At 43.3% G+C, this 21,970-nt stretch overlaps 1 protein-coding gene across 5 annotated transcripts in view; it reads right to left on the bottom strand.

The window, feature by feature from the left end:
• CCDC40 (coiled-coil domain 40 molecular ruler complex subunit) overlaps positions 1 to 21,970 on the bottom strand; it is a 71,192-nt gene that overhangs the window by 35,295 nt on the left and 13,927 nt on the right. For all 5 annotated transcript variants that reach the window (XM_073588075.1, XM_073588074.1, XM_073588078.1 and 2 more), the window contains exons 2-9: positions 21,674 to 21,737; positions 20,335 to 20,470; positions 17,057 to 17,211; positions 16,745 to 16,828; positions 13,124 to 13,343; positions 10,955 to 11,112; positions 6,846 to 6,968; positions 6,640 to 6,761 (exon numbers count right to left, since the gene is read on the bottom strand). In XM_073588075.1, the coding sequence (XP_073444176.1) occupies positions 6,640 to 6,761; positions 6,846 to 6,968; positions 10,955 to 11,112; positions 13,124 to 13,343; positions 16,745 to 16,828; positions 17,057 to 17,211; positions 20,335 to 20,470; positions 21,674 to 21,700 (1,025 nt within the window). In that variant the 5' untranslated portion in view covers positions 21,701 to 21,737. The remainder of the gene's footprint in view (positions 1 to 6,639; positions 6,762 to 6,845; positions 6,969 to 10,954; positions 11,113 to 13,123; positions 13,344 to 16,744; positions 16,829 to 17,056; positions 17,212 to 20,334; positions 20,471 to 21,673; positions 21,738 to 21,970) is intronic.

Genomic DNA, 21,970 nt, shown 5'->3' with positions numbered 1-21,970 from the left:
CAGGAGCTGCAAACACTTGGGCCCTCATTGACAGGTCATTGATATCAAAACACGTATAACTTCAAGATATGAAAAGGTTTTTAACGGCTTACGGACTTGCCCATTTTTGGGGTCTTTAGGACCAAACTATTTTTTTTTTTCATCGTTGCATTCAGTAATAATTGTACTTGTTCATCAGCGTGGCTGTAGGAGACCTTGTTTTTTGTGAGAAGAGTAGCATTTGTGAACATATAAATTATTATCCATCTTTTAACAACTCATTGTGGTATGGAATTAGAAAAAACAAAGCAATTTTGCTACTGCTTTTGATGTTTTAAAACTTAAGTTAGCATGTGCTACACAAATAAGAAGTTCACTTTATTCAGTGGGTCAGCACAACCCTGACTAACAAATTTATATACCGTAGTTTAAGAAGTTTTATGGGTCGTGGTATTCTGAGATCCATACAAGTTACATTTTTCCTTCAATAGAGCTATAAGAGGGCTTCATTTTTGCATTACAAGATATAGTTTTCAGTGGTACCATTTTCTAATACAAACAACTTAGATCAAAATCAATTTTTTTTAATGAAAATATTTTTATAATAATTTGAAAACCATAACTTATTAATATTGTTTAGAGTTTCACGTGGGCATGTTTTATTGCGTAACATGCTGCAGTTTTTATTGGCATTTGTTATTGGGGTACATATGAATTTTGATCACCTATTATTTCAAACAATTATGGTATTGTTATTCTTTTGTTTGTGCAGTGTTCCACCTATGGGACAAATAAATGCACCTTGTGTGAGAAGGTCACAGGTAAAATACTGGAGGGATATACCGTGGGTACGGAAAGTATTCAGACCCCTTTCAATTTTTCACTCTTTGTTTCATTGCAGCCATTTGGTAAATTCAATATAGTTCTTTTTTTTCTCATTATTGTACACTCTGCACCCCATCTTGACTGAAAAAAACAGAAATGTAGAAATTTTTGCAAGTTTGTTGAAAAAGAAAAACTGAAATATCAAATGGTCGGTCATAAGTAATCACACCCTTTGCTCAGTATTGAGTAGAAGCACCCTTTTGAGCTAGTACAGCCATGAGTCTTCTTGGGAATGATGCAACAAGTTTTCACACCTGGATTTGGGGATCCTCTGCCATTCTTCCATGCAGATCCTCTCCAGTTCTGTCAGGTTGGATGGTGAACGTTGGTGGACAGCCATTTTCAGGTCTCCCCAGAGATACTCAATTGGGTTTAGGTCAGGGCTCTGGCTGGGCCAGTCAAGAATGGTGACAGAGTTATTCTGAAGAAATTCCTTTGTGTATACCTTTGGATATATCCATAGATATATAGATATATCTATGTATTCTATCATCTGTCTATCTATTCCATATCTATCTATAGATCTGTGTGTGGGTGTTTTTAAAAACGGATCTGTCAAAAAATGGAAGAGACGGATAAAAAAACGGATGCGACGGATCCGTTTTTTTGCCGGATCAGTCGAAAAAAAATGGATCCGTTGCATCAGTTTTTCACAATCTCTAACGGATTGTGACTGATGTAAAAAACTGAAGTGTGAAAGTAGCCTAAGAGAGGAAGGACTTCCTCAAAGTAGTCAGTCGGGCCAGGGTCCCCAAACCGCCCTGAATGATAGCAGTGACCATGCAACGTTTAAGGGAGAGACCCAGCCATCCACAGCCATAGGACAGTACAGCAGGAGACCACAACTGACTTAGCCTCTGTTCTAAGACAGAAACAGTGGCAACACGGGGACACAGGTGGCTTCATTATGTGGCAACTTATTGCATAGGCCGATTCCCTCAGATCCGGGGCAAAATGGCTGAGGGAACTCTCAGATGCAGTGAGTTTAGACCAGGAGGATGCTGTGTCACCGCAGGAGACAGTACTGTACAGGAGGGCAGGTCGCTCGCCATGTGGCAACTGACTTCGGAAACTGATGTTCTTATGTCTGGGGTGAAACAGGCAGAGGATTGTCTAACCATAGCAGAGCTAAACAGGGAGGACGCTGAGGAACCGTATGAGACGGTTCGACGCGGGTACGTGCTGTGTGACAGTGAGAGAAGTGCAGGGAAAGAGGAAGAAATGTGCAATGTGGTTAATGCGGTGAAGAACATGGATGTGCGGCGTAACAAAATCAGTAAAGTTGTTCTTTTGAAAATTGATATGGACTGCGTCTCAATTCATGCGAAACCGATGGCAGACAACCTTCAGTGGCGCAGAAGAGACCCTGATGAGGCTGGACCTGAAGTCACAGGTATGCTGACTGATGGACAATGTTTTCATATGATGGGAGGCCAGAGCACAGATGCCCCGGTGTCCTCGGCCATGACTACGGCCCTGACCCTCCCTCACACTTGCACCAGGAACAAATTTCATGTTACGTTCTGGATAACCTTTCAGTGGGACAGGTGTTGGGATTCACCTGGTTACAGTTGCATAATCCTGTTATTGACTGGGAATCTCGTGATATTCTCAAATGGGATTCTAACTGTTCTAATGGTTGTCTTTCTGCTGTTCTGGTGTCTTCCGTTAATCTGGAGGGTATTCTGGAGTACCTGAAAGATTTTGGAGAAGTGTTTTCCGAAAAAGAGGCTGAGGTCTTGCCACCACATCGCCCCTATGATTGTACTTTTAATCTAATTCCGGGTGCTAAATTGCCCAGGGCCAGTTTGTACAATCTTTCTGGCCTGGAACGCACCGCTATGAAAGAGTATATCTGTGAAAGTTTACACAAAGGTCACATCCGTCTGTTTCACCTGTGGTTGCTGGATTCTTTTCTTGTTAAAAAAAAGTTGGTGATTTATGCCCTTGTCTCGATTTTCGGGAATCAAATAAACTTAAGGTGAGAAATACCTAACCCCCTCCCTCTCGTTACTGATCTTTACAACCAATTATCGGGGGCTAAGTTGTTTTCCAAGCTGGATCTAATAATAATAATAATCTTTATTTTTATATAGTGCTAACATATTCCGCAGCGCTTTACAATTTGCACACATTTTCATCACTGTCTCCGATGGGGCTCACTATTTAAATGGATCTCAGGGGAGCGTGTAACCTTATCCGCATTCAGAAAAGGGACAAGTGGAAAACGGCATTTATCTCCTCTGAGGGTTTGTTTGAAAATCTAGTCATGCCATTTGGTCTCATGAACGCGCCTGCAGTGTTTCTAATCTTCATTGATGTGTTTTCTGATTTCATTGGGCACTTTATGGTTGTATAGCTGGATGACATTCTTATTTTTTCATCTGACAAAGAATCTCACGTGGGTCAAACGTGCGGTTCTTCATAGATTACGGAAGAACTCCCTGTTCGCTAAGCCTGAGAAGTGTTCATTTTGTGTCCAAAAGCTTTCCTTTCTGGGATTCATCCTCTCTGCCAATGGGTTTCGAATGGACCCCAGAAAAGTACAGGCCATTGTTAATTGGGTGCAACCCAGAGACCTTAAGGGTCTTCAGCGTTTTGTGGGTTTCTCCAATTATCGCAAATTTATCAAGGGGTTTTCTCAGGCGGTTAAGCCACTCACCGACCTCACTCGTAAGGGGGCTGGTCTAAGAGTCTGGTCGCCTTTGGCAGTTGAAGCATTGACAGCTTTAAAGAAGTGTTTTAGGTCTGCTCCTGTGTTGGTTCAGCCCGATCCATCAAAACCATTCATTGTAGAGGTGGACGCATTGGAGGTGGGAATGGGGACGGTACTGTCTCAGGGACCCGTCACTTTGACTAATTTTAGACCATGTGCCTTTTTCTCCAAGAAATTTTCTCCTGCGGAGAAAAATTACGATGTTGGTAATTGGGAGTTGTTGGCCATAAAATTGGCTTTTGAAGACTGGAGGCACATTTTTGAGGGGGCTGTTCATTGGATCAAGGTGATTACAGACCACAAGAACTTTGAGTCTGCCAAACGTTTAACTCCTAGGCAGGCTAGGTGGTCGTTTTTTTTCCCATGTTTTCATTTTTATCACCTTTTGGCCTGGTTCCAAGAATATCAAGGCCGAAGCCTTATCTCACAGCTTGGATCAGATATCACCTCCCGAACCTCCTTCCTCCATTCTTCAGCATGGGGTGGTCGTAGGGCTCCATGTCAGGTTTTGTAAGTTGCTCGGCGTGAATCAATGACATCATTTTAGGATTATTTAAGGTACATTTAGACACCTGTGTCTTGGGATTGAGACTTCAAACTTCTATGTTTGGAAAGCTCCACCTTCTGGTCATACTGTGCTTCAAGTTGCTTCCATCCTTCGTGGGTTCCACTTCACCCGTTCTGCTGCTCCTGAGAATGTCAAGACCTTGCTTCCCACGTGCCATCCTTCTTCTGAGCACCCGGACTTCAGGCTTAGGAGGATCCACCTCCCCAGGTGAGCCTAACAGAATCCCAAAACCATTGATTTCAAAGATGCAGGAGCCACAACTCAATTGTTGTGGGATATGGACGATCTGCTTGAACTGGTAATGCAACTTGCTATAAGTTATTGTGAGCTTGTCCAGGCTGTAAAGGAACAATGATATTTTCCTGGCTGTTTTCTATGCAGGCTTATCCAGTTACAGAGCAAGAACAAAACAGACCCTGCCGGATGTCACAGGTCATTCTACTTGGGTAATAATGGGAGCTTCCTATGCTTTCCACCATCAGGAATCGACGTTGCAGCTTTCTAGGGAATGCTTTGCAATGTCCCATGGTTTCCTGTGTCCCCCAATGAAGAGCCTGAGAAAAGAGGATTTTTGTCCATAACGTAAAATCCCTTTCTTGTAGCCATGTTGAACATGTGTATAGTAAGACTGTAGATTTTGTAACAGCTTTTCTCACTATGTGAATCTCTTGGTTTCGAATAGGCGGATGTAGCTTACTGAGGATGAGTAGACTTTTTTTTCTCTGGTTGAAATTATTAGTGTTAACCTCCTGGTGGCAGCAGCATACACCCATGGTACAGACATTACTTAGCTTGTCAGTGTCAGACTAAAGGCCCCGTCACACTAAGCGATCTCGGTAGCGAGATCGCTGTGTGTGACAGCGATCAGCGGCGACCCCCCTGCCGGTATCGCTGAAAGAAACCTCTGGACATTTCTTTGGTCACTGGTCTCCCGCTGGCCAGCACGCATCGCTGTGTGTGACAGGCGGTAGACCAGCGATCAGGTGTAAAAAAAAAAAAAAAGTTATTCTCACCTTCCGACGTCCCGTTCAGCCATCCTGCCTCTCTCCACGCTCCGGTCCCAGTGATCCTTTGCACGAATGACTTTATTATCCCTCGAGACCGTGACATCTTGCGGTCATTCTCGCAAAGGATCACTGGGACTGGAGCGTGGAGAGAGGCGGGATGGCTGAACGGGACATCGGAAGGTGAGAATAACTATTTTTTATTTTGATTCTATTTTTTACAGAGATGGCAAGCGATGCCGGGCGCTCGGCATCGCTGTGCTGATCGTTGGTGAAGCTGTCTGTGTGACAGCTCACCAGCGATCACATAGCGACTTACCAGCGATCCTGACACCTTGATATCGGTGTTGGGATCGCTGGTAAGTCGCTTAGTGTGACGGGGCCTTTACAGCCTATTAAACCACGCCTCCAGCAGCATCTAACAGGCTGAGGTACATGGCAGACCTGGAGGCCATTGCTAGGCATCTGGTTGCCATAGCAACCCATCTGTACCCTGAAACTGTACTTTTTTGGGGGGGAGGGGAGGCTCTCCCTCTATCAAACTCCTCATGTGCTGCTGTCACAAACATCAGCATATGAGAGGGTTAAAGAAATGTTTTCACCCAATACCAAATTAAAAAACTTATACATTCATATATAGGTCGTAGCCCCTATAAAAAAAAACAAAAAAAACACACACTTGTGGTACAAATAATTATTTTGTTTTATTACGTATGTAAATGAGGGGCTTCGATTTACCCTTGACCTGCCCAAGAGCTAGGTACAGCATAACACCCCCTAAATTACTTCCACCCATCCCCTTATAATTGTCTAACCTGTCCCTGGGGCTGTCCCGTCTGCTATCTGGGGCCTGTACAGTCTTAACCTGTCCCTGTGGCCATCTGGTCTGCTATCCGAAACTGCACAGTCTGAACCTGTCCCAAGTGGCCGTGCTGCCTGCACAGTCTGGACCTGTCCTAGTGGCCACCTGCCCTGTCTAGGAATTTGAGTGGCTTAGAACCTAGGGATCAGCTGTTACTGCCTGACCCCGCTCACACTGGAGTGGCACCTGGCAGCTACCTGCATCATAAGTCTGACCTCACCACTAGAGGCTTCAGTAACAGCAAGGTAGCTGTTTATTCCCACCCCTCCAGGGCAGGTCCGGTCTGTGGCAGTGAGTCCACGAATTACATGCACCACCTGCATGTGCAACAGCAGTAGCCTAGAGCTCACACAATGTACCGGTGTGCGTTCGGATTTTTATAGATTTCTACATAAGTGTATAAATGGTTTCGTTTGAGTAATGGGGTGAGAGACTCCATTTAAAATACTGGCATTGGTGAGAGCATCAACCCTAGCTGTTACACCAGGAGGCCATCTGGGTATATCAGTCGGGCTCCTGCGGCTGATAACACCAGTACAAAAGCTGTTCCGTACGATCGGTAGGAAATATGTATCAGTCATGCTCGTGATGGAGATACAAGTCAAATAGCTTTAATCATACACACCTAAAAGCCTCCTGAATAGCAGCATAGGCTTCATCCCTTCTTGTCATCCCAATAAGGCTACTATTCCACTGCTGCAGTAGCTGCTTCTTTTCAAAAGCAATAGCTTCAATTTCCATATTGGCCTGTTAAAAAAGTGATCAGAGTTTTTTGTTGAAAATTATTTCAATATTCATTCATTCTTAAGATGAGGAAACATATACTCTAACCTCTGCTACTGCTTCTCGTGCAGCCTTCGTGTCTTCTCTTTGAGCAGATATTTGGGATTCATAGACAGCAATTTGTTCCCTAAGCCTGTCAACATCCCGTGTTAGCCGATCCACAAATAAGTCCTAATAGAAAAAAAAAAAAAAAAGTGTAAATATTTTAAAAAACTTCTCTCACCCCCCACTGCGGGTGGTCTGTGTAGCCCTTTCTCATTCTCGGGTCCTCCACCAGAGGGCTAGGAGTTTGAGGGTTCTGCACAGGATCTTAGTTGTTCCCAGTATTATTACGGTAAATACCTTTTCTCATGATTTGATACACCTGGCTATGAAGTTCAAAGCTCAATGAGGTTACAAAACCAATTTAGTGCTTCAGGAAGTCAGTAAAAAGTAGTTAGGAGTGTTCAAATCAAGAAAATGATAAGGGTGCCCATACTTTTGCACCGGTCAAATTTTGTTTTCTGTTAGTACAATAAACCTCATTTGACTCCAGAAATCCATCAGTTATTAGATATATGAAACTGAAATAGCTGTTGCAAAAGCCAAAATTGTTATAAAGAAAAAAGGTTAACATTAATAGGGGTGCCCAAACTTTGACTATAATATATATATATATATATATATTTTAGATGGTGGCCCGATTCTTCTAACGCATCGAGTATTCTAGAATATGCATGTAGTTTATTTATGAAGTTTTCATAATAATGCAATAATGCACCCCCCCCCCCCCAATCCTGATATGCATGGTCCTCTCACCCCCCAATCCTGATATGCATGGTACCCTTCCCCCCCTATCCTGGTATGCATGGTCCCCTCACGCCCCAATCTTGATATGCATGGTACCCCTCACCCCCCAATCCTGGTAAGCATAGTCTCCTCACCCTCCAATCCTGGAATGCATGGTCCTCTCACCCCCCAATCCTGGTAGGCATGGTCCGCTCACCCATCTTTCCTAGTAAGCATGGTCCCCTCACCCCCTTTTCCTGGTATGCATGGTCCCATCACCCCCCTTTCCTGGTATGCATGGTGCCGTCACCCCCCTTTCCTGGTATGCATGGTCCCCCCTCACCCCCCCCCCCCCCCCCCCTTTGCTGGCATGCATGGTCCCCCTCACCCCCCTTTGCTGGTATGCATCGTCCCGTCACCCTCCTTTCCTGGGATGCATGGTCTCTGTTAAAATAAAAACTAGTTATATACTCACCTTCCGACAGCCCGCGATCTCCACTCCACGCGCCCGGCCTCGTGGTCCCAGTAACGCATTGCGCGAAAAACCGCTGATGACGTCGCGCTCTCGCGAGGGTGACATCATCTCTGGTCTAAGGCGCAAAGCATTACTGGGACCGCGAGGCCGGGCGCGTGGAGTGGAGATCGCGGGCCGTCGGAAGGTGAGTATATAACTATTTTTTATTTTAATTCTTTTTACAGAGCCCTGCGCCCGATTGAGCGCTGCGCCCAACTGCGCCTGCCACTGATTGGTTGCCGCGACCTAACAGCGGAAGGCGCAGCTTACCGTTACAAATAGCAATCAGCGCCACGGGATTTCGGTTACAGACAGACACGATAAGACGATTATATATATGTCACTGTTAAAGTACTGGAGGGGAGACATGTTTCAATTCATTTAATGACATCAGTGATATAAAACCCACAGATCTTCCTCCAGCACACAAGTGCGGTGAGGGGTTAACAGCTAATTTGCATAATTGGCCGAGTTTTATGTGGACAACCATAGAGCGGGTGGGAGGATGTCCACCTTATCTCCACCCCAGGGTGTGGTCTGGGGCTTAAGTAGCTGGCCTCCAGAGGCAGTAGTTGTTCAGTAGGGCTGGAGAGAGGATCTCCAGCGGTTTGTGTCCTGAGGAGGAAAGACTGAACCTGTTCTATCCCTGAGTTGCTCCCAGGTCCCTGTAAATGTATAGACTGGGAAACAGCATCTTGTTTTTTTGTTTTGCCCGAAGGGTTTTGTTTACTTTTCCCTTTTTGTTGGTTTATTAGACAGACGGCATAAACTAACAGAAAATTTAAAGAGACAGTGTTCCTGTTTTCTACCTCTGCGTACTGCTGAGTGATATATTTACATATATATAAATATATAGCTGAAGAGCCCGGCACTGCCCGGGCATAGTAACTAACTGTGCTTAGTTATAGCAAATTATAATTATCCTCCATCCCATAGTCCCGTGCTCATATACCCATCATACATATCCACAATCCCAGAGGCCCGTGCCCATATACCCATCATACATATCCTCCATCCCATAGTCCCAAGCCCATATACCCATCATACATATCCTCCATCCCATAGTCCCATGCCCATATACCCATCATACATATTCTTCATCTCATAGTCCCGTGCCCATATACCCGTCATACATATCCTCCATCCTATAGTCCAGTGACCATATACCCATCACACATCCTCCATCCCATAGTCCCATGACCATATACATATCCGCCATCCCATAGTCCCGTGCCCATATACCCATCAAACATATCCTCCATCCCATAGTCCAATGCCCAAATACCCATCACACATCCTCCATCCAATAGTCCCGTGCTTGACGCGCACACACTTCCCCCCAGTATGTAAAAAAAATTGTTTGGTGAATTGGAACTTGCGGGGTTAAAATTTCGCCTCACAACATAGCTTAGGACGCTCTCTCCTGGTCATTGCTTGCGTTGAGAAACATGTGATGGTGTCTCCGCGGCTTCTGTTTTGCATGTTTTACATATTTCCCATAAGGGATGGGGGCAGTGCTCTAGAATCACTGCGTTGAGAAACACGTGATGGTGTCTCCGCAGTGTCGGATGTTGATCTCTAGGAGTTCATTCATCCTCCTTTTCATAGTCTTTTTACTAGGCATTGCTCCTACCAGCCAGTTTCCTACTCCACACTGATGAGGGGCAATACCCCGAAACAGCTGTCTGTGGATGGATACCATGTTTTGGCATAGGTGGTTTCCTTCATTGGAGACTGCCCTTCCCGTGGTTGTTCCTTCCCGGGCAAAGACCTGGCTGGTCATTGCTTGCGTTGAGAAACATGTGATGGTGTCTCCGCAGCTTCTGTTTTGCATGTTTTACATATTTCCCTTAAGGGATGGGGGCAGTGCTCTAGAATCACTGCGTTGAGAAACACGTGATGGTGTCTCCGCAGTGTCGGATGTTGATCTCTATGAGTTCATTCATCCTCCTTTTCACGCTCTCGGGGTCCAGACGTGTGACTGTGCCAAATTTTGTGGCTGTAGCTGCGACGGTGCGGATGCCAACCCCGGACATACACACATACATACACACTTTGAGCTTTATATATTAGATTATCTATCAGATAATAATACCTAAATACACCATTATATAAATTTGATTTAGTTGTAATTGTAATGACATCATGGTATAAAAACTAATCCTGAAAGTTAATGACAGATATCCATTTTTACTTCCGTACCCCCACACAAAAAAATAGTTTTAAAAGTTTTACAATAAATTATTCATATTCCAAAACAGTGCCATTAAAATACAACTGCTGCCACAATAGAAGCCATCTATATAGATGGAAAAATGAAAACATTTTGGTTCTCAGAATGCAATAATGTAAAATATGCTGCACACTGTAGAGTTGAGAGGTAAAATCTTGAGAGTTTAACCCCTTTCCGACATCAGGCATATATTTACGCCGGACTCCCTCCCTTTGAGGTGGGCTCCGGCGGTGAGCCCACGCCTTTCCCGGGATATGTCAGCTGTTTTGGACAGCTGACATGTGCCCGCAATAGCTGCAGGTGGAATCGCGATCCACCCATGGCTATTAACTAGTTAAGTGCCGCTGTCAAAGGCTGACAGCGGCATTTAAATGGCGCTTCCGGCAATCACGCTGGAAATACACACCGGTGACCTAAGTCACATGATCACGCAGTGGTCAGCGCTCATAGCAAGTCAGCAATTCTACTACATAGAGGCGATCTGATCAAAAACAAGCCCTCACATGGCCATATCGATGGAAAAATAAAAAAGTTATGGCTCTGGGAAAGAAGGGAGCGAAAAACAAAAAAAAGCAAAAACGAAAAAGTTCTGGGGGTTAAGGGGTTAAAGCCCAGAAATGTCTGCCTTCAGAATGCCATTACCTGCTTCTGCTTCTCCATCTCAGCCTGCATTCTCTCTGCTTCAGTTTTCTGGAGAGCGCGTTTCATAACGGAGATGTCTGATCGCACATCGCTGGACATATTCTCCATGTAGAATAAACGCAATGCCAAATTCTCCACCTCTGTTTGCATAGAAGACACTAGAAGAATGAAAATGAGATGTTAAAAAATGTTTATGCCGAGACTAGAATGGCTAATATTATAAATAATTTAGACACTGAGACATTCAAGTATATTTTTATGATCTCAAGATGGCGGTCATTAAGGTTTAAAGAGGTTGTCCACTACTTATACATTGACCTTTCCTTACGATTGATGATCTATGTCTGATCGGTGGCGGTGCAACAATGTTCCCGATGTTGGCCGGAACTTACCAGTTAGGGTAAGTGCACACGTAGTTTTTAGGTTGTGCTGATTTTGTTAAAAAATCCGCAGGACAGAAGTCCTGCGGTTTATCTGCGGATTAGCCTGCGGTTTCACACCTCATAATGATAAGGTGTGAAACCGCACAAAGAGTTGACATGCTGCGGATTGTAACCCACAGCAAATCCACGCGGAAAAATCCACAGCATGTGCACATCGTTTCTTTTTTCCCATAGGAAATAAAGGTACTGTACAATGCAGCAGAATCTGCTGTGGACCCACAGAGCCAAAACCGCTGCGGATCCGCAGCGTGTGCACAAACCCTTACGGAGCAGCACAGCACAGTCTACTGCATAAAGGCTGGATCCGGCCACTATTCAAATCAATAGGGAGCAGATGTGTAGTACCCGGCCACGGCCATACAGTAGATGGAGCTGTGCAGCTCCGTAACTGGTCAGTTCCAGTTACCACCAACATCGGGAACAGATGTTGTGCGGGGGTAAAGGGTGTCATACCCCCATCAATCAGACATTGACGACCTATCCTAAGGATAAGCCAACAATGATAAAGCATAAAAGGTCTTACTTAATAAATGCAAGCAGAGATCTTGAAACCTGTGAGGCATTGACAAAGTATTTTAGGAAAATTGTAGAACTTTTCATTAGATAAATTCAGCAAGTAAATGTTATGCCTCGACACCACTGTAAGATAAAGATGCTGAAAAAAACCTAAACTTTCTGGGCCACACGCATTGCGCAAACATCATATACCACGAGGGAACGTTACTAGACAATTTGTGCCAAATTTTCTGGTCTAGAAAAGTCAAAATTTTTGGTAAATGCAACAATGTTTACTTTTCTTGCCACTTTTGAGCAATTTTGAGAAAGGCGGGCAGAAATAGGCAGAGGGGTGGTCCGCTGACTGTCAAACACGTTTATTTACAGCAGAAATTGGCGCAAATGACATAGCAAACCTACGCCTGCTCAGTTCAAGTACAGCAAACGTTGTGCCAAATTTATCAAGAGGCCAAGGAGAAAGAATGTGAGGGCCTATGAAGCTAAAATAAAACTACTGTAAGTCCCATTTTCAGAAAGGGATCTTTGAATTTGGTGTGTGTGCTCAGATTTTTGCCTACAGTGGGCGCTCCGACACATGCTGAGCCCCACAATACTAAACACAGCACTACATCAGAAAATAGAATGTTATTAGCATGCCACAATTAAGAAAGTCATAATTAAAAGGAATGTGTCACCAGGTTTTTTCTACCCCATTTCACAGCTGAATAATACAGAGGCAGAGACCCTAATTCCAATGATGTACAGGCTGCAGCTTTGATAAAATTCCTGTTTTCTCTTCATCAGATCTACCAGTTGTCTGAATGTATAACCCGCACAACAATGACCACTTGTGTGGCCGAGAGTAATTCCAATGTAACCCCCTTCCCAATTCTCCCTGAAGCAGATCTAGGATAATTTAGCGTGGATTCGAGACAGAGGTATCCCATAAGAAAATGTGTCAGTCTCAGGATTACCTTCTAGTTTACATAGGCAGCAATAGCCAAAACATACACGTGAATGGGCTGAGCTGCAGAACCAGGCACAGACATACTACTCCAGCATGTGCCACAGCTCCTCTACTCTGCTGACAGGTGGAGGTCTTAGGAGTCAGGACCCCACTAACTATGCACTGACTGCCTATTACTAGGACATATTCTCTTCCTAAAATCCCCGCAAACTCTTAATGAAACATTGCTTAGCAGTAGCATCTAATATGAGAGGATCTCTGCACCTTTTTTGCGCTCAGAACCTGCATTTTGGTGTGTTTTCTTGTACATATTTCGGATATTTTCCAGCTCCTCTTCCACCTGCCTACGTATTGTGGAGATCTGAGCATGCTTATCATGTTGCTTCTCCAGCCCCATCTGATGACGAGCCAATTCCTGCTGCATGCCATACAGAATGACCCCGAGATCTTCACGTTCGCTTTTATTTTTCTTCATTGACGTACTCTGCAAATACAGAAATGTAAAATAACTGTGTACAACGATTACATTCGGATAACGATATCAGACCTAAGAAAAAAAAACAGACAATATGAGATGCTTTAAGGCCCCGTCACACATAACGATGTCCCAGCGATCCCACCAACGATCCGACATGATGGGATCGCTGGGACATAGTTAGACAGCCCCAGCGATCAGGACCAGCGATGCTGTATGCTGGTTTCTAATGCAAACGTCGGGTATCCAGGAGCCGCGCGACTCCTGGATACCTGCTGTTTACCTTGGAAACTGGCGTACATGCTGGTTTCTAATGCAAACGTCGGGTATCCAGGAGCCGCACGACTGATCGCTGGTCTCTTGTTGCCACACGCAGCGATGCGTGCTGGGCAGCGGGAGACCAGTGATCGAAAAACGGCCCAGGCCGCTCGAGCATGATCAGTGATAACCGCCAGGGTGGCCGGTCGCTGATCCCCGTCACACACAGCGATCTCGCTGCCGAGATCGCTTAGTGTGACGGGACCTTTACTGCTGTGGTTCCAGGCATAGTCAGATATGGAGATATTTGAAAGCATTGCTTGTAGATCTGTTCAACCAGTTTTGATTTCCCCAAACCCTCCCACACATGGATGCTCCACTGAGTGTAGATAAGGGACTAAGCTGCCGGCAGACTCCTCTGGTAGTCACATATGTCCTTGAGAAGGAAACCATCAAACAGTGGTATTGCAGTATACAGAGAAAGATTCAAGGCCCCAATGAGGACTAAAAAATAATTAAAAAGAAAACAAAATAAAATTAAAATCAACCCCTTTTTCACCTTTAAAAATAAAGAAATTTAAAAAAAAAAACCATAAATCGGTAGCTGAACTGTCAACATATAGAATTATATTTTTGATCACATCACCTCCTTCAAAAAACAAAAAAAAAATCCAAACATTGTAAGTATCCAACAACAGTATCGATAAAAACCAATAAGCTGCTATATATCTGTTTTGCTGGGGAAAAAAAAAAGGTTTTGGTCTCAGAAAACAATTTTTGTAAATTTTTATAACAAATTTCTGAATTTATAACAGACCATCTAACTGTGTTATCATCACAATCATTCTGACCTGGAATATCAGGTCATTTCTACCGTAAAAACAAAACCTAAAAAGCAACGGCAGAATTGTGTTTTGTTTTTTGTTTTTCTCACAAAAGACGAAAATTGAATGGTGTCATTCGAAACCAAAACTCATCCCGCAAACAACAAGCCATCGCACAACGAAGTAGTCGGAAATATGTAAAAAACAAAAATTAAAAAGTGAAAAAAAAAAACTGAATTTTGGAAGAAGGGGATGAAAAGAAAAACAGATCAAAAATTAAAATTGGCCTTGACGAGAAGGGGTTCATGACTGCTCCAACCTTTGGGGGGATTATAGAAAATGACATGATGGAAACTAACAAGCCTGGTATATCAAATATTTTGGTAAGACTCCTCAATTTTACAGTTCCTTATTGCATTTCTGATTGGTAGAAATTTGCAACCAAGCAGAACTTCCCTCCTATACGTCTCTAGATATCCCCTAGTAATAATCCAACGGCATATTCCTCACTGAAATCCCCATAACTGGATCAGCAAGGGAATAAAGCAATTACAGGGCCTGATGACCATCTCAGACCTCAGGTGCAGAGCATTCCCTCTGGAGATATCTCCTACTGAGGCATTACTTGGCCTCCTTACCTTCCCATTGGGACTAGCCGAGGTCTGTACATAAAGTACTTCTCCGATGCCTATAAAAATGGATCGCCATGGCTTATGTAGCACTGGTAAATGACTCCAGTTCACCCATGCCAGCTATCATGCAAGTAGGAAGCTGACTTTCTAAAGATCAGTGCCTTAAGGCTTAGCCCATTAGTTCTTTTACTTCAGTGTGCCAATCCTCTAGAAGCTTCCCATAAAGTATTTTTATAGTCGGTATGTAACATCTTATCATCTATATATTTGTGTAAGTGATTCTGAACAAAGACAGCAATGTACACTATATGGCCAAAAGTTTTTGGACACCTACATATTAGACCTAAAGCAGCATGTATGATATCCTATTCTAAATCCATAGACATCAGTATGGACTTGGCCTCCACGTTACAGACATAAGAGCCTCTGCTCTTCTCGTAATACTTACCACAAGATTTTGGAGCGTGTCTGGAGAACTTTCACTCATTAATGCAGAGGAGCCTTTGTGAGCATAGCCATTGAGGTTGGCTCATAATTTTCAGTTTACACCAAAGGTGGGATTGTTTTTAGGGATTGCCTGTCAAGTATGTACACCAAACTCGCCCAACCATGCCTTTACGGACCTTGCTTTGTCCACTGGGGCACAGTGATGCTGCAACAGAAAAGGGCCTTCCCCAAACTGTTCCCACAAAGTTAGAGACATTTGTCCAAAATGTTTTATATTCTCAAGTATTAATATTTTCCTTCAATGGGAGTATGGGCTATAGGTAATTCCCTGAAAAATAACCCCATATCAATATCCCGTAACAATCTCCAAACCCAGACTCAGCCACCCGACTGCTAGATTAAGAGGCGTGATTCCTCACTCCACAGAACACATTTCCTCTGTTCAAGAGTCCAGTGGTGTGTGCTTTACACCACTCCATCTGACACTTGGCATTGTGCTTGGTGGTGTAAGGCTTACATGCAGCTGCTTGACAATGCCATGAAGCCTTTGTGCCGATATTAATGCCAGAGGAGGTTTGGACGGTTATTGAGTCAGCAGAGCACTTTTATGCTCTATGATCCCCTGTTCTGTAACTTTGGGTCCGCCATTTCATGACGAAGTTGCTCTGGTTCCTAAACACTTCCACTTTTCAACAATACCACTCACCGTTGATCGTGGAGTATTTCGGAGGGAAGAAATATTATGGACTGACTTGATACAATGGTGACATCCTATTACAGGACCATGCTGGTATCAGGGAGTCTTAAATAGTATGTTATAAAGAAGTTTTTCCTGTCTTCACATCTCTAGCATTCAATTGGCATCACGGAGGAAAATGGAGAAAACAGTCTTGTTATATGACCTTACTCTAAGTCCAAGGAAATCTAGCATCGCTCAGATTGCAACTTATTACAGTCATTTTTCATCTTAAAAACACCTCCCTAAAAGATTTCAGCTCCCGGAGTAAAACAAAAGGGTTATGCAGAATTGGAAACATAAGGATTTGCTTTCCATACAGCTCCAATCTCATCTATGGACAGTAGGTGGTATTGCAGCTGTCTCATTCCCTTGAATGGAGAGGAGCTGTAATGTCAGAGCCCAAGAGGGGTGTTTTTTTCATTTGTTTTTTAAATCCTGCCAGTTAACCTCTCTACCTATATTATATATTGGCCCATATTTTAAGATCTTGTACTGTTTGCTGGTACACACCATTTCCCGCAGTTCAATGTCCAGGCTTTGTATTTGCTTGACGAGGTAATTCCTAAGAGCTGTTTGGAACCTTGTCATCAGTGGCTGCAAAAAAAAAAAACATTTTCATTACTCTATTTTATTAAATTAACACATGTATGAAGCATTACATTACATTTTTGGGCTGCATAATAAAAGTAAAGTCTAGGCGTCTGGTACCCAGATTATCTAGTAGCCATGCAGTGCAGCCTACATTTGTAGAAGTCATCCTATGACATACACTAAATAACATTACACGTCATTCTCAGGTTGATGATCTCAATGAGATCTTACGTGATCTGGGTCTAACACCACCAGTTCTTCGTCATCGTCTTCTTTTGGAGGTTCTTCTCCTTGGTTGGCCTGTTCTTCCTTCTCATATTCACCATCGGCCATTTTATTACTTAGCTGAAGAAGAGCAGAGGACGACACCGCTCCTCTGCCATCATCTGAAAAACACATCACCATGTTAACAAAAACAAGATATCCCATAAATGCTTGATCCAACCTATCCGCTAATCCAAGCTGGCCACTCTTCCCTCATATACAGTCAATAGAAAGGGTGACCATGCCAATGGGCGGTCCTGTCCATTGACATCTGTGGGAGATATACAAGAACCTGATTAGTACTGCTTTATACCTAGATGGCATCATTTTTGGATATGTCACAATTTTTTTTTAACCCCTTAGTGACATCTGCCTTGTATTGATGGTGCATGAACTCACTGACAGTATAGAGTGCTCATGCACAGAAGGTGCCAGCTGCGGTACACAGCCAACACCTGAGCGCAACTACAGTGATCGGAGCTAGCCATCATTGCAACCCTGTAGATGCTGCCGTCAATCAGGACACTGGCATTCAGGAGATAAGTAATGTGATGTGGGTTACTTCTGATGACCAACGCCTAGTCAAGTGATTGCAAGGTGCCGATAGGCTGTCATGGATGTCATGTTAGTACATCTATAAAGGCCAGCTGGTGGCTGGGTTTCATAGGAAGCCAGTAATAATACAATACACTGAAATACTATAATATTTCATTCTACAGTATAGGTGATCAAGTGACTGCAGGGTCATTTGTTTTAAGGGGACTAATAAAAAAAAGTAACAGAGCAAAAAAAAAAAAAAAAAAAAAAAAAAAAAAAAAAGAGCTAATTACAACATATAGGCAAAAAAAACACGGCACTCCAGAGAAAAAAAAAAGGAAGGTTGTTCTGTGCTCAAGTAAGGTTTCCAACCCGTAAATATGTACAAAAATACTTGGCACTCAAAAATGAAGAAGCAGTATATTCTTTATTTAGCATCCAGACAAAAATAGACTCATATCGTATGACCGTTTTCGGTCCAACAACGGACCTTCATCAGAAAGGTTTTTTGGTTTCTTTTGGTAGAAAACTGCAAAAGATACTGACAGGGTAATAGATATCCTTAGGTGGTAGCAAAGTCTATGCTGCTGGTATTATATAGAGGCTGGAACACGAGTCTATCTGGTTGGAATTAGATAAATGTGACTGGATAAAGCAGGGCTACAGGAATGGGTTAACAGCGCTAGGAGTGCAGGCTCTGCAAACAGATACAGCGCTTAATGCCTGCAGGAGAAATCCAGGGTGCCGCCGTGTGAGGAGTTCCAGCCTCTATATAATACCAGCAGCATAGACTTTGCTACCACCTAAGGATATCTATTACCCTATCGGTATCTTTTGCAGTTTTCTACCAAAAGAAACCAAAAAACCTCAGGATAGGGGATAAGGAGCCATGCATACAAGGATAGGGATGAGGAGGCCATGCATACCAGGATAGGGATGAGGAGGCCATGCATACCAGGATAAGGATGAGTGAGCCATGCATACCAGGATAGGGATGAGTGAGCCATGCATACCAGGATAGGGATGAGTGAGCCATGCATACCAGGATAGGGATGAGTGAGCCATGCATACCAGGATAGGGATGAGTGAGCCATGCATACCAGGATAGGGATGAGGGAGCCCTGCATACCAGGATAGGGAAGAGGAGGCCATGCATACCAGGATAGGGATGAGTGAGCCATGCATACCAGGATAGGGATGAGTGAGCCATGCATACCAGGATAGGGATGAGTGAGCCATGCATACCAGGATAGGGATGAGAGGACCATATATACCAGCATAGGGATGAGGGAGCCATGCATACCAGGATAGGGATGAGTGAGCCATGCATACCAGGATAGGGATGAGTGAGCCATGCATACCAGGATAGGGATGAGTGAGCCATGCATACCAGCATAGGGATGAGTGAGCCATGCATACCAGCATAGGGATGAGGGAGCCATGCATACCAGCATAGGGATGAGGGAGCCATGCATACCAGGATAGGGAAGAGGAGGCCATGCATACCAGGATAGGGATGAGTGAGCCATGCATACCAGGATAGGGATGAGTGAGCCATGCATACCAGGATAGGGATGAGTGAGCCATGCATACCAGGATAGGGATGAGTGAGCCATGCATATCAGGACAGGGATAAGGAGCCATGCATACAAGGATAGGGATGAGTGAGCCATGCATATCAGGACAGGGATAAGGAGCCATGCATACAAGGATAGGGATGAGGAGACCATGCATATCAGGACAGGGATAAGGAGCCATGCATACAAGAATAGGGATGAAGAGGCCATGCATACCAGGATAGGGATGGGGGAACAATGCATACCAGGCTTATACTCGAGTTAATGTTTTCCCAGTTTTTCGTGGCAAAATTAGGTGCTTCAGCTTATACACAAGTATATAAGGCACATATAAAAACCATAACCACTTATGGACCCCAAAAGCTTACCAATACAATAAGAGGGTTTCCTGCAAAAACAAGCTTTCATAGAACGCTATTGACCAAGTTATGGGTATCAGAATACGGCGACTTAACAGTACAGTAGTAAAGTAAAAAAAAAAACAAACTAAATTTTGTATGGCTATAACCAAACTGATTCATAGAACAAAATTACCAGATTATTTTTACCCTAGAGTGAACGTTGTAAAAACAATACATGGTTAGGGTTGCTCTTCTTTTTTTCCCCCCCAATTCCATCCCAATTGGAATTCTCTTTTCTTGTTTTTCAATACATTATATGGTAAAATGAATGATGTCATTTATATATACACATCTGTTATCGCGAAAAAAACAAGATGTTGTACACCGATGTCAATGGAAAAATGAAAATGTTCTGACTTTGGGGGATGAAAGCTAAAAACAAAAGCGCAGCCTCCAAAGCGCTTAGGTATCAACGGCCCTTTAATGAAAAGTAGAAGCAGTGTGGGTTAAACGCCTAAAATCATAGCAAATTGTATTTTTCATATTAAACATTACTTTGAAGTCCAATTTACAGTTTCCATTTCATTGATTCATCTGCTAATATTTAGCTACACCACGTCCGTCAGTATACCGTACTGGTCTGGTTGGTGAATAACACCCATAAGTAAATACAAAAAAAAAGAGGGCATGTGTTCATTGGAAGAGGAATGCTTATTTATCAGGGAACACTGCTGGAATAAAGATGATAAAGAGTCTTTAAATAGAAAGGTACATGCCAAAGCATACTTACCCAAGCCTGTGCTGCTTTCCATGTCAGGAGACAGAATAGACCTTGAGAAACTTGCTGCAGAGGAGATGCGGGCTACACTCATGTCACTAGTTTTCAGGTCATCTCTTTTATCATCATCTATGTCATCCCTTTGAGTCTGCACACAAAAAAGAAACATGTGATCCCTATGTATTCTATGCAATCATACATTGCCTTTTTCGTGAACCGGACATATCTCCATATATGTATTCTAGTGACTGTGCCTGGTATTGCAGAATCCCTTGAATTGGACTCAGCTGCAAAGAGCTGAACCACCAGGCACAGCCACTAGATAATGTATGTCGCTGTGTCTGCTAAGCAATGAAGGGAATGCAGAACTTGCAGGAGAGGTTGTGTGGGTGCAGGGAGTCAATAGATACCAAGGTCTGCAATATGGCCTACTTTGCGTGTGAAAAGATCCACTATGTCCACCAACGCAGTCCTGTTAACCATTTCACAAACAGTGGCTCAGTGATTAACACTGTTGCTTAGCAGCGCTGGGGTCCTGGGTTCAAATCCCACCAAGGACAACATCTGCAAGGAGTTTGTATGTTCCCCCCGTGTTTGCGGGGGTTTCCTCCGGGTACGCCGGTGTCCTCCCACACTCCATAGACATATTGATAGGGGATTTAGATTGTGAGCCCCAATGGCGACAGTGCTGATAATGTCTGTAAAGTGCTGTAGAGATAATGGTGCTGTATAAGTGGGTTAAATAATACTAATAACCAGTTCCTCACCAGGCACATTATTGTTTTGTTTTTTTCTCGTATGAGTGGCTTAAACAGCTATAAGAAATTTTGTTTTCTCTTTCGAGAATTAAAGTAATTTAATTTCCAAAAGTCGATACATGGGGCTTCATTTTTATCTCACTGTCATATTCTCTTTCTCTTCTGATATTGGTGGAAAAATAAGGGAAATAAGCGCTTTTCCCATTTTTTATGACCACACAGGACCACTAAAATACATTTAAAACTGTGTTCCTCATTGGGTACCAAACATTTTTATATATTGAACGCAGGTTTTTTTTCTGTTTTTTTTTTTTAAGGGGCGGGGCTAGTAAAAGCGATTTGGATTAACAGTGGCTTTTTGTTACTCATTTTTTTCCTGTTATTTTTTTATTCATTCATGTTTCATTTATATTACACATTGTGTCGCATTGGACAGAAACAGCGTTTGTTATTTTGAATCTCGGCAAGCCTACAGAAAGAAAAGGTTTTGTAATAAATGGTTCCTTTTTAAGAGTAAAAAACAAAAACAAAAAAAACCACATGACAGATGTGCTGAAACCGTTTTGCATACACTTTGCTAGTTGATCTCTTACCTCTTCACTTGTAGCTTGGGTGTCCATTGCTATGTCAGAATCATATTCAGCTTCAGACCTAGGACTTAAAAATGAATAATACACGTTTTACCTAACATAAAAATGTATATGGCAGCACAGTGGCTCAGGGGTTATCACAATTGCTTTGCAGCGCTCTGGTCCTAGGATCTAATCCCACCAAGGACAACATCTGCAAGGAGTTTGTATGTTCTCCCCGTGTTTGCTTGGGTTTCCTCCAGGTACTCCAGTTTCCTCCCACACTCCAAAGACATACTGACAGGGAATTTAGATTATGAG

The sequence above is a fragment of the Dendrobates tinctorius genome, unplaced genomic scaffold, assembly GCF_039654945.1.
Source record: "Dendrobates tinctorius isolate UK_male_01 unplaced genomic scaffold, ASM3965494v1 ptg000103l, whole genome shotgun sequence".
Taxonomy (NCBI): Eukaryota; Metazoa; Chordata; class Amphibia; order Anura; family Dendrobatidae; genus Dendrobates; species Dendrobates tinctorius.
The sequence above is the reverse complement of the archived record's forward strand: the minus strand, read 5'-3'. Positions and strand labels throughout refer to the sequence as shown.